The following is a 16,631-nucleotide window of genomic DNA, read 5'->3' as shown; positions in this document are numbered from 1 at the left end:
TGGGAGGCGCGGTTGGCGGCCGGTCTCAATCCTGCGCTGTCTGTGGTGAGGTGGGTTTCGCGGCCCGGCTCCAGAATCCCTCCGTCTGCCCCGTCCCCCTGCTCGGTGCTGCCGGGAGCAGACCTGACCTCCCCCGCGAAGAGAGCCTGGGAGTGGGCCGGACGCTCCTCGGGTGCTGCAGGGGCAGGTCGGTTAGCCCGGGGCCCGGCTTCACACACACACACCCCGGGGCCCGCGCTGAGTCGGCGGGGTGGTGCTGGCCGCCCCTAGATGTGGAGGGAGCCATGGGGCCGCAGGCTTTCCTCTCCCCCTGTGCCTGGAGCGAGAGCCCGGACAGCTGGGCTCCAGGGAGCCTGCGGAGCAGCTGTGGGTACATGGCTCAGCCCGCTCGCTGAGAGCTTAAAGGGTCTGTGGGCCAGGTCCTCAGTGGTATTTATTTGGGATCCCTTTGAGCAGGCGGTTCTCAAACTGGGGGTTGGGACCCCTAAGGGGGTCACGAGGTTATTACATGGGGGGTTGTGAGCTGTCAACCCCCACCCCAAACCCCTTTTGCCTCCAGCATTTATAATGGTGTTAAATATAAAAACAAGTGTGTTTAATTTATTGGGGGCAGGGGTCACACTCAGAGGCTTGCTGTGTGAAAGAGGTTGCCGGAAAAAAAGTTTGAGACCCACTGCCTTTGAGGATTTGGGCCTGTATCCTTACATCATCCTGGCTCCTGAAACAGTGTGAGTCAAATAGAAAGTATGATTTAATGTTTGTAAAGCACTTTGAGGCTAAAAGCATCAAAATAAATGTTGCTTGTTACCAGATTCAGTTGCAGGCTGTCAGATGTAAAGCACTGTGTCTCTTAAGGCTTGTCCACACTACCACGCAGGGTTGATCTAAGATACGCAACTTCAGCTACTTGAATAGTGTAGCTGAAGTCAACATACTTAGATCTACTTACTGTGGTGCCTTCACTGCAGTAAATTGACAGCTGATGCTTCCCTGTTGACTCTGCTGTGCTTCTCGTTCCTGTGGAGTACCAGAGTCGACGGAAGAGCACTCAGCAGTCAATTTATCGCATCAGTCGACCCCTGCTGGATCGATCGCTGCCCGCCCATCCAGTGGGTAGTATAGACAACCTCTTAGATTTCACTGCTAAGTGTGTCTGCCTTGTACCTCCCTACTTGACTTTCAATGTTGCCTTGTTATGGAGGTGCACTTCCACTGAGTTTGCTTCTCACGTTCTTTTACCAGAAGAAAACCAGACACACTATGGACAGGGAATGTTCCCAGCTCCTACCGTCTGTTTGTGCAGTTCTAGCAGACTCAAGGCAACTTGTTGCAGATGACACCTTTCTAGAGAAATTTCTGGACTGGTTTAAGACTCTGACTGAAACAGGTAATTTTGGCAGTCTGGATTTGGCCTATGCCTCTTGGTAGCCAGAGGGATCATCACAGATGTGTTTTAGAAGAATTAATATTGTACATACCACTTGGTTGTACCTATAGGTTTTAAATAAAATGGTAGCTTGTCTCAGGGTGATAGAAGCTTCCCTCAATTTGGAGGGTGCTGTCTGGACATTTTCATACTGTAACAAGAACACACAAAAGCTTTAAAGGGAAGTTTTGTTTCACTTCTTGTAAGTGGCTGAGATTCTTAATCTAATAAAATATTAATGTCTGTAAAAGGGCTGGTGCTTTAAATGCTTCTGAATCCTTGTCCAAATGACAACTAAGTGGGTACACTTTATGCTTGTTGGCTTTTAGGTGAAGCTGCTAGAATTGTAATACAAAATAAAGAGATGTCCTAGAAATGATAGTCAATTGTTGCTCCACCTTCCATGGATGTTTCTTCCCCAGAATCTAGCCTGCTGCTGTTACAGGAGAATCCATGCTTGACAGAGCTCATCACGTGCGTGCTGAAACTGAAGGATCCAAGTTCTAGCACTCTTTCCTTTATTCTGAGATTAACAGGGATATTTGCAGCCTCTGAAAGCTGCTTCCAGTATTTACAGGTAAATTAAGCCTTAAGCGACTAATCACAGAAGCACTTCCACTTCTCAGCTTTTGTCGACCTCACCTGAATAAAATACAACCATAGTTATGTAGGGTTATTTTCTAGTAAGAACATTCCAGTCCTGAAGTCATTCAAGCATTGAGTCCTGTTGCTAGAGTCACACTCTGGGATGTCAGAGCAGACAGAAGGCAATAAAAGCCGCTACTTGCTCATCCTTGCATGCAACAGAGTATGTGTGCAGAACACAGCTGTCAAATGCTTGGGAGAGGGGAAGAGAAATGACACATCTCAGCCCCAAAACTGAATATAGAATGACCACTTGTATGACTCTCTCACGTTTGTTAATCTCTTTTGAGGCATGTGACAATAAGTAAACTGTTTGTTTTCAAGGAGTTGTGTGTGCATGCTGCTATGCAGGTACTATCTTCAGTGGGTTTTAACTTTGCATTTCCTGAATTCTGGTTATATACCATCATTCAAAATTAATCAGTTAATTTACATGGCTTAGTGTCAAACTCTGCTTTACAATATGCTACCAAAACACATTTATAAAAATCACACATGGCATTTTAGCACGAAGTATTGCATCCTCTGTGAGCTCACTATTTTGGACCTCAGGGTGATGGATAAAAATGAATTAATCAGTCCCTGAAAGCTGGTGGTTGCTTACAGACCAGTGATCAGGACTTATATTCAATGTAGACAAACAAGATAGTCCCAGCCAGTAATATATTCATGGGCTGCTTCAAAAGAGCTAATTTCCAAGGCTGAGAGGAAAACTTAGATAGAAAAATGTGAATGAAAATTGGGAACTCTTTTTAAGAAGAATTTAAGATGGCCAGAAAATCATGATTCCTTGCTCAAGAAAGAGGACAACTTTGGCTAAAAGCCCATACTGCTTCAGTAGTGAAGTAAAGACAACAATTAGAAATAAAAAGGCAATATATTAAAAAAAGGGGAAATAGTAATCAATATAAACTAAAAGTTACCAATAGGAAATTGATAAGAGAAGCTAAAGACTTTAGAGGAAACTCAGTGGCTGGCAGGGCTAGGAACAATAAGTATATTAGGAACAAAAGACATCCGAGCAATGGTATAGGTGCATTTCTAGATGAGATGGTAAGATTTTTAATAATGCACAAAAGACAAAAGTGTTCAATAAATATTTCTGTATTTGGAAAGAAGCAGCATTGTGTATTCATATCATATGAAGATGAAGTACTTTCCAGTTCATTAGCAACTGAGGAGGATGTTAGACATCATCTACGAGGCATACACATTTTTAAATCTGCAGGTCTACATAACTTGCCTGCAGAGTCCTAAAAGCATTGGCAGAGCAGATCTGTGACATGCTGGTTTTGATTTTCATAAATCTTGGAATAGTGGGAATATCCAAAAGACTGGAAGAGTGCTAATGTTATCCTAATATTAAAAAAAGGCAAGTGGGATGACTTAGGTAGTGATTGGCTAGTTAAGCGGACATGAATTCCAGGCAAAATAATGGTAAAGCTAATAATGGAATTCAGTTGATAAAAATCAAAAGTTAGGAATATAACTAGTGTAAGTCAACCTGGCTTTATGGAAAACAGGTCTTGTTAAATGAATTTGATTTAGTAGTTCTGCAATTAAAAAGTGTGGTTGATAAGGTAACTCTGTAGATGTAATATACTTAGACTTTAAGGCATTTGACTTCTACCACATAACATTGTTTACAAAATTAGCACTATACCATATAAAAGGAGCACACTAAATGGATTTACTGGCTAACTGACAGATCTCAAAAAGTAGTTTTCAATGGGGCATCATCACATGGGAGTGTTTCTAGTAGGGTTCCATAGGGATCTGTACTAGATATGATACTGTTCAATGCATTCAGTGATCTGGAAGTAAATATAAAAAATTGCTGGTCAAACTTAAGGTGACAGAGATAGGTGGAGTGGTAAATAACAGTGAGGACAGGGCAGTCATACAGAGTGATCTGGATACTTGGTAACCTGGCCCATTCAAACAAAATGAATTTTAATACAGTCAAATGCAAAGTTACACATCTAGGGACAAGGAATGCAAGCCATATCTACAGAATGGGGGGGCTGTATCTTGGAAAGCAGTGACTTGGAAAAGGATTTAGGGCTCAAAGGATAAGCAACTGAACATGAGCTCCCAGTGTGATGCTGTGCCAAAAGGACTAATGTGATCCATGGCTGTACAAATAGAGGAGCAGGGAGGTGATTTTACCCCTCTGTACAGTCTTAGTGAGACCAATGCTAGAATACTACACCTAGTCCTGGTGTCCACATTTAAAAAAAAAAAAAAAAAAAAAGTGCTTTAAAAATTAAAGCAGGCATAGAAGAGAACCACAAGAATTACTCAAAGGACAGGAGAAAATGCTTTACAGTTAGAGACTGAAAGAGTTCAATCTGTTTAGCTTATCAAAAAGAAGACTGAGGGTGACTTGATTACATTATTTAAGTGCCGTCATGGGAAGAAAGAGCTGTGTACTAAAGGGCTCTTTAATCTAGCAGAGAACTACATAACAAGAACCAATGGCTGGAAACAGAAAACAGATTAAATTAGAAATTAGGCATAAATTTAACAGTGAGTGTGATTAACCACTGGAACAAACTACAAAGTAAGGGAAGTAATGAATTCTCAGTCTCTTGATGTCTTCGGATCAAAACTGGGTGCCTTTCTGGAAGAGATTCTTTAGCCAGACACAAGTTATTCGGCTTCATACAAGGGTAACTGGGTGAAATTTAGTCCTCTCTGATATACAAAAGGTCAGACTAACCGGGCTCCAGGATGTTTTTCCTCAAACTGGGTGCATTGTGGAAGGAGGAAAATAAACCACATAAAGCCATGGTATATACCAGTATCTCTCCTTCAATCTACACTAAATTTACAGTGATCTAAACACATTTTGGGCAGTGATTTAATTTGTGAAAACTTTCTTAGAGTATGCATGCTTCAGACAAAGCAGCTAGTATATGCCAAATTGATCAGCAAACATTAATACATTAAGCCAGACTTACAAACCCACTAAACCATGGGAATTCTGACTTAATGTAGTCACCACTTTCTTGTCTCTGCCATATGATGTGCTTCAAATAATAGCACAAAATAATAATAATTTATGCAGTGTTTTTCATCTTTAAAGTGCATTGTAGTATGTGGCCTAACAGCATCCTACAGCAGAGGCTGGATAATAGTAGCTCCCCAGAAAGATCCTTTTAATTTAAATTGCAATAATGGAACATAGTTTTTCCTGTGAGTAGGACAGGGTGGGGACCCAGCAGTTTCAGTGTGCCTCAAACATGAGGGAAATATGTTTTTATAGTCCCCTTGTTTTGTATGCTGGTAGCTGAATTTAGAGTATACTCTAAAGTCAGATCGAGGCCTACAGGGAAGAGAACACCTGGCTAGGAAACAACCTCATGGGGCTGTCATAGCCTTAGAATTTTTCCTAAAGTTCTAAAAATCTCATTCAAATGGTTAACATTTCTCTCACTCCTGGGTTAAGCATGTGACAAATGTTTTCCCTAGATATGCAGAGCACCTTTTATTAAATGTTTTAATTAGGTAGGGTTTCACTGCGGTAGTTATTATCAAGTTGATACACACAGCTAACCTACAAGCCCCCAAAACTGCTTGCTGCATAGTTTACTTGTGTTCTCTCCTCTTGACTCAGCAGAGGGAGCTGTTGATCAGTCTCTTTGGAGAGGTGGGGCCTCTCAGCAGTGCTCTGTGGGAAGAGGCATCTGTGCGAAGCGGCTGGGTCCAGGGGGTGCACAGCATGGTGCAGCACCAGAGCGCCCTCCATTTTTTGTGCAACTGTGGTGAGCACTGTTTCTTGCCAGTATTCTTTAACTTCTTAAATCCCTACTGTGCCTTGACTATTGTAATCTGTCACTTAAGTGTTAAATGAGCAGAATCGTCATAGGATATTATGTTTAGATGTCATTATTTTACTTTGAGAAAAATAAAATGAGGAAACAATGACAGAAGGGACTTAAGCTGTTGTAAAAGTTAATTGTATTGCTTTATTTTTGTTACACGTACCTATGTATTAAGGTTCCTCAATATAAAAAAAATAGCCTCCATGTTGGAGCGAGAAACACACACCCAATAGGCAAAGTAAAAATAGTGCATTAGAAAGCCACCAAAATTCTTATTTGCAGTCTATTAGAAATAGTTCAGGATTATTGTACTCCAGGGAAATTAACCCAGATTTCGTTCCCATGCACTTTTAATTGGGCTTGTAGATTTTACTCAATGTGAGCAGTCCTATTTGTGTTTATATTCAAATAATCCACTAGTCTTAATAATTAATGGCTGCTAACTTAACTAGGTATTTAATAAAGACTGTTAACATAAACTAATCTGAGTTAAAATGTTCTGTATATCAGTCTAAATTAAAACTAACAGCCTCCTCCAGCTGTCAGTTCCTACATCCCGAAGATTCAATTCATTCTCTGTAAACCACAGTAACACATCCTGAATGACATAAGTGGTAGTGTGCACTGCGCTATGTTGGCGGGAGAGCATAAGCTGCCTATCACAGCCCCTAAAATCTTACAGTTGGAAAAACAGAAATTTTACAATGCCAGCCATTGTCATTTTTATTTCCTTTTTTCCCCCATATGGTCAATGATGGATGGACTGCCTTTTCTCAGTCTGTTCATGTGTAACATTAAGTTTTTCTTTTCATTTTAATTTTACATTTTAATTTGTGAGAGTTACTCAGAAGTAAGATGACACGTGATTGGACTGCAATGAATTCTCCAAGTTGTAACAAACCTTGTTTCTTTGAGTGTCATGACTTTGTTGTTGTTTTTCCTTTGACATAGGAGCCATAGATGTGATCTTCACTCTGCAGGGAGACCCCAGCCTGTTTGTGGCTTCAGCTGCCAATCAGCTTTTAGTGCACATGCTCACCTTCTCTCTACAGTCATTCCAGACTAAACCTGTAAATATAAAGGACTGTGATTGGCCAATATGTGCTCAAAAGCTTATAGTGCACATTGAAGAGTCCCTTAATTCCAACTCTGCCTCTCGTATCAAGCAATCCTTGAAGCTGCTAACCAGTGTGTTTGCATGCTGTCATGATCTGTGGACTGAAGTACTTTGGTCACGGCTATCAGAGCCAATTGTATATCTTTTGGACGAGGAGCCAGTCCACACCGGGCACTTACTGGTGGACCTTTTCCTGAGCATGGCAAGGTAAAGACCTCTTTGGAACTTGGATTCATGCACTACTGTCCAAAATGTTACAAGAAATGTGATTGTCTTTTCCAAGGTGTTCCCCAAAAATATGTTAACACTTCTTTCTTTCAGGTCTCCTGTGTTTAGCTGCCCTGAATGTAGCCTGTGGACATCAGTAACATGTGCTCTGGAGCACTTAAACCCAGCTCAAGTTGGTTGTTTGGCAGTGGGAGTACTGAAACTTCAGGAATGGAATGAATTGTTGGTATCAAACTTGAAAAAGCTTTCTTACGTTCTTGGAATATTATTCTGCAAATCTTTCAATAAGTTGTCAAGTCCCTTTCTGATTGTCAGTGTTCTATATAAGGAGGGAAACTTTGTGGTGCAACTCACTGCCAATGGTACAGAAAGTGTGTCCAGGAGCTGCACATGCTGGTGGTTAGACTGTTCAGTTTCAAACACGAGGAACAGGAGAAGCAACTGCCCTGTACATGCTCTCAAATCCCACCTACAGTCAGCCAGCCTCTAGGATCAGAATGGCAAACGTTGTTTTTGCTCTCTAGCGCCAAAGTTAACATTCAGAGTAGGCATTATCTTGAGTGCAAGTCAAACACGACTTCCCTCTATTTCCTTCCCCTTCACCTATGCTGTCTACTAGAAGTACCCTCTCTGCTTGCCAGCAGAAATCGCCATCGTTGCTCTAGGGACTTCTATCTAAACCAGAAATGTGAGGAGAAATTAATTTAATTATTTTAAATGAGAGAATTATTGGGTGCACATGATCCAGTGTTGCAGGTTAAGTAATGCCTGCACTCTGAGTATATGACGTTGTTTAGATGGGAAGAAGGTCACCCAGGATTCCGTCCCTTTACAGTCCCCTTCTCTTGGAAAACTTCACACCAAAACGAGTCAGCTCTACTGCAGTGACATTGCTTGAAAACCACAAAGACCTTTCTCCTCCCTCTCCTGGCTTAGCGCAGGAAACTTGGGACAGAGCTTGGCACACATGGTAACGTGTTCCACTCCCACCAGTACCAGCCCGATCTAAGGCTGAAAGAATCTACTCTTGTGAATTGTTATGAATTTACTAATCAGAATTTGAGGGCAGACACTCAGGGAGAACAAATTGTTGTGTGTTCACTGCTACTTCTTCCTTTGAAGCCCACAGGCAGTAAGGATACAAGCTCTGAATGTTCTGCTTCAACCAATGGACTGTGTTCTGAAAGCAGCCTCCCAACCCTTGGAATACCCAGGTATAATAGTTATAGACAAGTGAAGGATAAACAACTAATCTGCCTATAAAGGACAAGACTGTATTCAGAAGGAATGGGGGTATGAGTATCTTAAATGAGTGGAGGGAACTGAACAACTGTTGTGTAAGAGTGAGACTAAAGTCAAGAAGCAGCGTTTGTGATATAGCTGCCAGAGTATACAGCAGGGATCAGGAACATTTGGAACGCAGCCGGGCTGGTTTGTTTACTAGCCACATCCGCAGGCTCGGCTGATTGTGGCTCCCACTGGCTGCGGTTCGCCACTCCAGGCCAATGGGGGCTGCGGGAAGCAGTGCGGGATGAGGGATGTGCTGGCCTCTGCTTCCCACAGCCCCCATTGGCCTGGAGCAGTGAACCGCAGCCAGTGGGAGCCGCGATCAGCCGAACCTGCGGATGTGGCAAGTATACAAACCAGCCCAGCCTGCCAAGGGGCTTACCCTGGCGAGCCACGTGCCAAACGTTGCTAATCTCTGGTATGCAGTATCCTGCTGAGGGAAGGGTCTTATTCTTCAGTGAAGGATGGCACTAAATCCATTCCTTCCTTTACTTAAAACTGTTTCCCTCTCTATTTCAAACCCACTGCTGTACTCTAACCTTAGTTCTCTCCTCCTTTCCATCTCCAGGTTTGCTGAATAGGTCTGTGAATGATTCTGCCACTGTTGAAACTCTTCTGTCCTGCAGATCCTCTTGTGCTAGCCTCCTGTGTCAGACGTTGGCTCATCTGGAGGAGCTGCAGTACCTGGTAGTGGTCTGGGGAAGGAACGGGTTATTTGAAAGATTTCATTAAGATAGGCCCTACTGTGAAAATCTGCAACCAAACAGAACATGGAGAAAGGTTGCCAGTGGGGACTTTCCATTGGTGACACGTCTAGGTGTAGAAGCAAGATGGCAGAAGAGGGTAGTAGATTTCTTCATCGCTCGCAGAACAGGCATATTTAAGCTTTAAAAGAAGGCTGCATTTAGCTTATGCATCACAGTGGATTTGAGGCTACTGTCCACCACATGTCAGTGATGGCAGAGAGATGATCATCTTTCCTCCTTCACCCACCCATGCCAAGTTTGCCCTCTAGCACTGCAGAAATTTCTATTTTTAAGTTTCCTTTCAGATTCTGAGGTCTCATCTACTGTAAACCCTGTTCAAATTGCTTTCTCTAGTACTAATAGTAACCCTCCTCATTTGTGCAATAGCTTTTTGGGGTGTGGGAGGGAACCTGTTCATAACTATCAGACTTGTGATACCACAGGGATGATGCCACATTAGAACAAAACAGGTTTCTGCCAATGATCTCCAACTTCTCTTGTAATAGAAAATTATATACACTGCATATAAAAACACATGTATGAAGTATTTGCTAGAAACTTATCTGCTTTCTCTCTCAGACCTGCTTGCCAGTGGATTTGCCCCATATACCTTTGCTACAGTCTGTAGTGACAATATTGCAATTCTGTATTGGCCTTGCGACTCCAGCATCCTGTCTGGGAAAAAAGATCAGTAGAATCCTGATTGGTTGCTTCAGAGTTCAGCGGTCAGCACTTGACATCCTGGGCGTGCTGTCTCACTGGGAAAGTGAGTGTTTCCCACGTTTTATGCTTCAGTGTATTTACTTATTTCTGGAACTTGTAGCCATTCTGGATTTGTAGCAGTGCAGAGTGTCCTGTACCCATTTCCTCTCTCGGCCTCTGGGTCCACCATTTTGAGGTATAAGAACAAACCATTTCCCAAGTTTGTTCAGTTCTGGGCTTCTCAGCCCATACATCAACTTCACCAATGAATCTTCATCACTGTTGGTAAGTTAGAGCAACTAGTGATGAAAGCAGTTTTTATAGGTAGGCCATTTCTCTTCTCCCCGGCTTTCAGTCATAATGTATTTTGCTGTTTAGTGGAATTACACTTGCTTTCCTCCCCTACAAATAGTTCTGTAATAAATATTGGTAATTCAAGAGTTGATTTGTCTTTTTTTTTCTGATTAGTATTGATCGTTGGCTATCACTTTTCCTGTGTTCAGGTCACAGTGTATTCATGGGAAGTGTATTTGACATCCTCCTTGCATACCTGAAGAGTCCAGATACCAGTCCTACCGTAAGTACAGAAAACAAATCACTGAAGGTGATAGTTTACTAAAACAGTAATTCTAGTGTCATTAGGATGTGGTTCTGAGAAACCGTTTGACACCACAAACAACTGTACTGGAACATCTTAAGAGGCCTCTGTCTCAGCTCTGAGTGACAGAGGAAGTGGCTCAAGAAATGTGACTAAGCCATTATACAACTGTTTCCTTTCAAGGATATTGAACACAGTCAGGAGTTATTGTACCCAACAGTAGTGTCACATCACACTTCCCTCAATCTCGGGGTTTCTAGTACTTGGTCCTGGGTTTGCCAATGTTTTTGGTATTACATTATTGCATTGCTGAGATGACTGGAGATTTCCTGCTGGTTGAGACTCTAGAAAATTAGAAGCTGGTATTAAGAGTAGACACGTTCCAGTAGCCTGCTAGGAAAACAAGCAGGCACCATTGGATTCTTGATCTAGGCAATGTTTACCAGCAGCCTAGTTCTTGATAACAGAGGATGTTGGGTTGTTATCCCTAGCAATTTGGCTACAATTGAAAACTAAGCAAATATTATCCAGTGTAAAGGCAAAAAAATGCCTCCTCGTGAAGTGAATATTAGAAGGGCAGCCTCCCTGTGATTGCTGTAGCCCTGCTTTGTCGTATTCTAGGTTCTGAAGAAGTCATTTCAAGCAACACTCAAATGGCTGGTGAGTTTGTCAGAGGCCCCCAGCTCCAAGGATCACTGGCAACAGACTGAGGAGTTTCTCCGAGGTAAGGAATCGGTTGGGGGTAAAGTCAAACTAATGGCATAAAGTATTCTAGCAGTAATGGGCAAATGGTTCCAACAGAGAAGTAGCTCGTATAGAACTGCTATTCTGCCTGTCTTTCACAATCCCTATAACACAACTGTTGGAACAGTGTCCAGTAAGATGTGCTAGGGATCTCTGAAGGAAGTATGCAACAGCAGTAAAAGATGTTGCATATGATGATTTAAAGGATGCTAATGGTTAACAAAAAAATTGCTACTACTGACTTGATCCCTTCCTGTTGATCTAAACCTATTGCTTGCCATGTGCAGATCTGTTTCTCGTGCTGCAGAAGCGTTTGTGCAGCCCTTACTGGGAAGTACGGGACTCTGCCCTGGAATTTCTCACCCTTCTGGTTAAGCATCTGAGAGGTAAGTTCAGAGAAATTAACACTTTAGATTTGAGGCTTATCACCACATCCAAGCATTTAATACCCAAAACCCCCCAAAAAACCTTAGCCTGCAAACTCACCTACTTGCAAAAACAAACCCGTTGCACCCAACACTTTTGAGTGGCCTAAGCCATGAGAAACCCTGACAAGTCATCAGTAGGTTTATCCTACTTTCCCATTGTGGTCCAAGTGCTGAGTCCTCCTGAAGTTCCAGACAGAGCAGTTTTAAGGAATATGACTAGGAGGCAGTGAAACAATGAGATATGGAGGGAGGCAGTTCATATCTGTTAAAGGCAAATAATAATGTCCCCCTTCTCCAACAGTGTCTCAAAGTGGAATGGATAAAGTTTCGCTGAGCTGGCAGTGGGGCAGGATTTGGAGGGTTTACACAAGAGCACACGCATGGATGGTGCAGGGGCTTTTTGCCCATTGCAGATTCACCCTCCATTCCCCCCTTACTTGGCAGAGGCCTAGCTCTGAGGCCAGGATAGTTAACACCATGGTAGCTCAGTTCCTGTTTGATGGCAGAGAGGAAAATTAATTTATTTTCCCTTCTTCTGTCCCCAAACCAAAGTGGAACTCTCCAGTGCGCAACCCAGCTGCTTGTCCTAGCACACAGCCTCTGGCTTTGGGCCTTGAGCAGCTCACACCTGTTTCATGGGACCTGCAGACCCCTCATTGGCACTGTCAGTTACTCAGCATGTGTTGGGTAGGTTCTTTAAAACCATCAGAGCTAGACATTCATTTTTAAATAAAAGCCTAAATTCAGCAAGCTGAGAGTAAATACCCACTTGCCAGGGAGAGGTTCATTTGCATGCACACCAATGGCAAGTAGATTTTCTAAGCTCTAACAATTGGGGAGGGAGAGGGGGGTGGACTGGAATTCAACAAGCCCGTGGTAGTGCATCTGTGCGCTTATCAGCAGTTGCCTGGTCTGCATAGCAGCTCAACTCATTCTGCAGGCAGACAACATCCTGGTAAAACGAGGGGCTGTTTGCATTGGAAACAGTTTGGCTGGACAGAGGAATAAAGCCTTTCTTTGGACTGCTGTATATTTACAGAGAAGGAGGGGTTCAGGCAAGTTCTCTTCTCTTCGGAGGTGCCCAAGCTCACAGAGGATCTTCTTGAGGACCCAGAGAGTTATGTGCGAGCAAGTGCTGTGACAGCCATGGGACAACTGTCCTTCCTCACCCATCTCATCTCAAAGAAGCCTGGCCTAGAAAATGGAAATCTTAAAGAGGTAAGGGAGGGGGAAGATAACCCTTGTTTAACCCACAGCAGAATCTAGTAGAACTTCCCATGAGCAAATAGGAGATTTTGCAGCCATTAACTAAGATGCTGAAGCACTAGAGAGAAACTGGAGCATTTTGAACTCTTTAGCCAAGAGTTTCCATTTTTTTAAACATATTCCCTCCTTGTTTTCTCATTCTTAGAAAAGCATTGTAGCACAGCTTAAAGAAATCTTATCAACAGACTCAGAGGGCTTCCCTAGAAGAGCTGTGATCAGTGTCTTCAGTGACTGGCTGAGAGAAGGCCACCCAGATGTACTGACAGACACTGAGCCGTTTGTCTCCAGCGTGCTCCAAGCTGTGAACAGTGACTTTGACTGGGAAGTTAAAGCTGGTGGTTTGGAACTGGCTGAAGTTTTCTCTGCCCAGACACTTGGACGGCTTGGCCTTGCTGCATGCCCATATGCTGCTGTTTTATCCTCTGCCACCCGCTCCACTCAGATGAGTGAGTCTCTGCAGATATTCTGCCGGGTGAAACTGTTTGAGTTCCTCTTTGGTGCTTTGTGTGACTGTGACAGGCCAGTGGCTCAGAAAGCCTGCGATATCCTCATTGCCTTGAAAGCTGAGCTGTGTGATGAGAGCAGGCTGAAGGAAGGAACAAGTGCAGGCTTGTCTACAGAAGCATGTGGTATTACTTGGTTAGAAGAGACTCTGAGGAGATGGAGTTCCTGTGCCAAGCCCTGTCCCAGAGGTGATGCTGATGAGGCTGGATCCCAAGACCCAAACGGTGTGCTGCTGGTTTTGAGAACAGTGGACTTAGAAGGGCTGCACAGGTCTCTGAACAGAAGTAGTGACCACATTGAGAAGAGCCCTCAATCCCTCTTGCAGGACATCCTGGCCACTGTGGGGACCTTGGAGGAGAATGAAGCTGACTGCTATTAGTCAGTGGCAGTTTCTTGCTCAGAGAGGAAGCCATTCCAAACCAATATCTGGCTGCAGGAGAAGTTACTTGCTACCCAAGAGTAGAAACCAGGCCTTGCAAAAGGGGAAACTGTGAAAGAAAGGCCCAGGAGGAGGACTCTGTCTTGGACTGGTCTGAACAGTGAGGATGACAACTTGGTTGGCTATCAAACGGGTTAGACAGTTATTAGTGGCATGTTGTCCTTGCTAGCTGTAGCCCAGAATGCAAGGAATTTAAATGAGAGAGTATTTAAGAGGTACAGCCACGGAACTATAATACAATGTATTTTAACAAGTCATTGTTAAATACAGGGTCTGTATGAATTCAGACTCTGTAGTCACTGCCCAAAGCTTTTTTTTTTTAAGTCCAAAAAAGTATCTGTTTCATTTTAATATACCCTCACGTAAAGCCACAGAAAAGTACCGCTCCCCCCCCCCCAAAGTTTTAAAACTGATTTAAAGTGCTGGTGTAAACAAGGTAAAAAAATCTATACACCCTCTTTTACAGCCTGGTTGGTTATACTTGCTGAAAGCTGGTTCAAGTAGACTGGTTTTAAAAGGGATCTATCCATTTTTGCTTTGTCTACACTACCACTCTAAAATCAGAGTTCCTGCTATAGTGAAGGGCCTAGAGGCAGAGGAGAACATTTAGGAAAGAGTCACAACATCGGTGTTTTGAATGTTTCCTGTAACTGTGGCAGGAGATCAATTAAAAATTACAGTGGCAAAAACGTTTCTGACTTCTTCCCGCACAGGTTCCTAGGGAGAAGATGAGATGCGAGGTGCACTACACTTGCATTTCAGTGACACGGGGCAATTGCAGTTGCTAAGCCTTCAGAGTGCTGTAGTCTCCATTTCAGAAAAGCTGGAATGACTCCCAGTGGGAGAAGGCAGCTTTGGCAGCTGGAGCTTTCTGATAAAATGTCAGTGTCAGACTTCGGTTTGCCTCATCCAAGTCAACAAACCTCCTTAATTAGAAATCTAGCAGCCATACCCAAAGTGGCAGGGCTGCTTTCTGAGGACAATTTGACAGCGTTTTGAAAACAGCTTGGGGGAGATTTGTAGTTTACAACTTCAGCAGCCCAAGAAGTGACTCTGTATTAAAACCTCTCCTCTATAGTGAAACACATAGCCATGGCAACAGTGTCAAACTGTACCTAAGCCTACACCATTCCTGGTTGGCAAGGTAAGAACACGCCATTCAGTTTAGGCTAATGGAGGATACTAAGCTCTCATCCAGCTGCAGTGTCTCAGGAGGAGAGAGTCTCAATTCAAACACCATCTCATTCATTCCCTTCTGCCAACAGCTGTGCTAGCCAGTGAAGCAGCATCCCAAATTCTGTCTTTTTTTGAACAGCTCACTGGCAGCAGTGCAGGGAGGCTAGACATGGGTTTGACTACTTAACTGCTGAGGCTGGAAGTTTACAACATACCCTTTAATGAATTCAGACAGTAAGCTTATCTGCCACGCTGCACACAGCTTTCTACATAAGAGCTCCAGCTCTCTGATGGCAACTGGAAGGAGCAGCCTTTGATGACGATATACAGGCCGTGGGCTGTATCTGACTCAAGAAAGGAAAAAAGGTATAAGACCAAGATGGCCAGATCCTTACCCTACACGCCACTTGGAGAAACTGGGAGGGTTAGTCAAGAGGAGCCTGGATAATTTAAGGAAGCGTAGATTGTTTTACTCAACTGCTGCAGCCGTGTCTGCTGGATGGATTGTTATCCAAAGCTAGCACCACACACGTTGCAGGGCATTCTCTGACCTGTTTAAAGGGCAAGAGAGCAGGGTTATTAGATCCCAATCAGGGACACTTTTTAGGTAATGCCTTTCATTAAAGGAATCCAAACAACTACCCAAAGAGAGACAAGTATATATTACCACCTTTTACAGGTGGGGAAGGTTAAGGACTACAACTCAGGTCTCCTGCCTCACAGGCCACTGGATTCTACCTGCTTTGTTTCCTCAGTGTGTCACCTTTAGCTAGAAGTGATGGTGAAGCTAAGCTGAGGGCCCGGACTTCTTGTATTTGGAAGCAATGCATGATTCATATGCCACCGGAGAAAGACATACAGTCTGGAATGATGGACAGGGAGGGCTACTTACATCTGCAGTGTGAAGTAGCATCTTATTCATCCTCCTGTCACCTCCACTTGCAGACAGAAGGATTAATTTTGGAACTTTTCATAAACACTATTGTACTGAAAAGCTCTCAAACGTCAGCAATTAGGCTAAAAACAATACTGACTTTTGCACAGCTTCCATTTCTTCTGATCTTTCTGTTTTGACCTCCTTTATTGTTCTTTGCATGTGTCTGTTCACTGCACTCTGTTCTTCAAGACTTGCATTAGTGCTGGGATGCTGAGACTGGAATCATATATCCAACAAGAAGGGGAAGAGCTGAGCAGCATGAAAAGCAGCAGCATAACAGCAAAGTGGCAGGGAGGTGGAAAGATCAAGGGAGGTGTAAAGAGCAGCAAAGAAAACCCTACTTTCCCTGCTGCAGAAAAATTCAGCTAGTGCTTAGGGATGTTACAAATCTTGTTTAAACCAAAACCTTAGCTGCCTGACTTGTAAATGAACACCATGACACAGCCAGCACCTAATGCATTCCCCTAGGTGCTTGTAAGGGCAGACAGCCAGCTCCGAGAGGAATTGAAACTGAGTTCTGGCACAACAGCCTCAGCCACGGGGCTCTCCGCCCCCCCCTTT

The 16,631-nt window shown here is 43.5% G+C and overlaps 1 protein-coding gene across 1 annotated transcript; it reads left to right on the top strand.

The window, feature by feature from the left end:
• BRAT1 (BRCA1 associated ATM activator 1) lies at nucleotides 1–14,646 on the top strand. The gene is made up of 14 exons (XM_050966306.1): nucleotides 1–50; nucleotides 1,243–1,387; nucleotides 1,849–2,003; nucleotides 5,691–5,838; nucleotides 6,850–7,222; nucleotides 7,337–7,456; nucleotides 8,366–8,457; nucleotides 9,099–9,217; nucleotides 9,856–10,042; nucleotides 10,482–10,555; nucleotides 11,198–11,300; nucleotides 11,608–11,706; nucleotides 12,788–12,966; nucleotides 13,160–14,646. The coding sequence occupies exons 2-14, from the start codon at nucleotides 1,261–1,263 to the stop codon at nucleotides 13,895–13,897; spliced, it is 2,514 nt and encodes an 837-aa protein (XP_050822263.1). The 5' UTR covers nucleotides 1–50; nucleotides 1,243–1,260; the 3' UTR covers nucleotides 13,898–14,646.
• Nucleotides 14,647–16,631: the final 1,985 nt, after the last annotated feature.

This window comes from Gopherus flavomarginatus, chromosome 9, assembly GCF_025201925.1.
Source record: "Gopherus flavomarginatus isolate rGopFla2 chromosome 9, rGopFla2.mat.asm, whole genome shotgun sequence".
In the NCBI taxonomy this organism is placed as follows: Eukaryota; Metazoa; Chordata; order Testudines; family Testudinidae; genus Gopherus; species Gopherus flavomarginatus.
This window is presented reverse-complemented; position numbering and strand designations above follow the sequence as displayed.

Excerpts from the sequence above, each read along its gene's own strand:
- BRAT1 (XM_050966306.1), top strand. The coding sequence starts at position 1,261 with ATGGACAGGGAATGTTCCCAGCTCCTACCGTCTGTTTGTGCAGTTCTA. Across the intron at positions 10,043-10,481 it reads CGTGCTGTCTCACTGGGAAA|GTCACAGTGTATTCATGGGA; the intron begins GTGAGTGTTTCC and ends TCCTGTGTTCAG. Across the intron at positions 11,301-11,607 it reads GACTGAGGAGTTTCTCCGAG|ATCTGTTTCTCGTGCTGCAG; the intron begins GTAAGGAATCGG and ends TGCCATGTGCAG.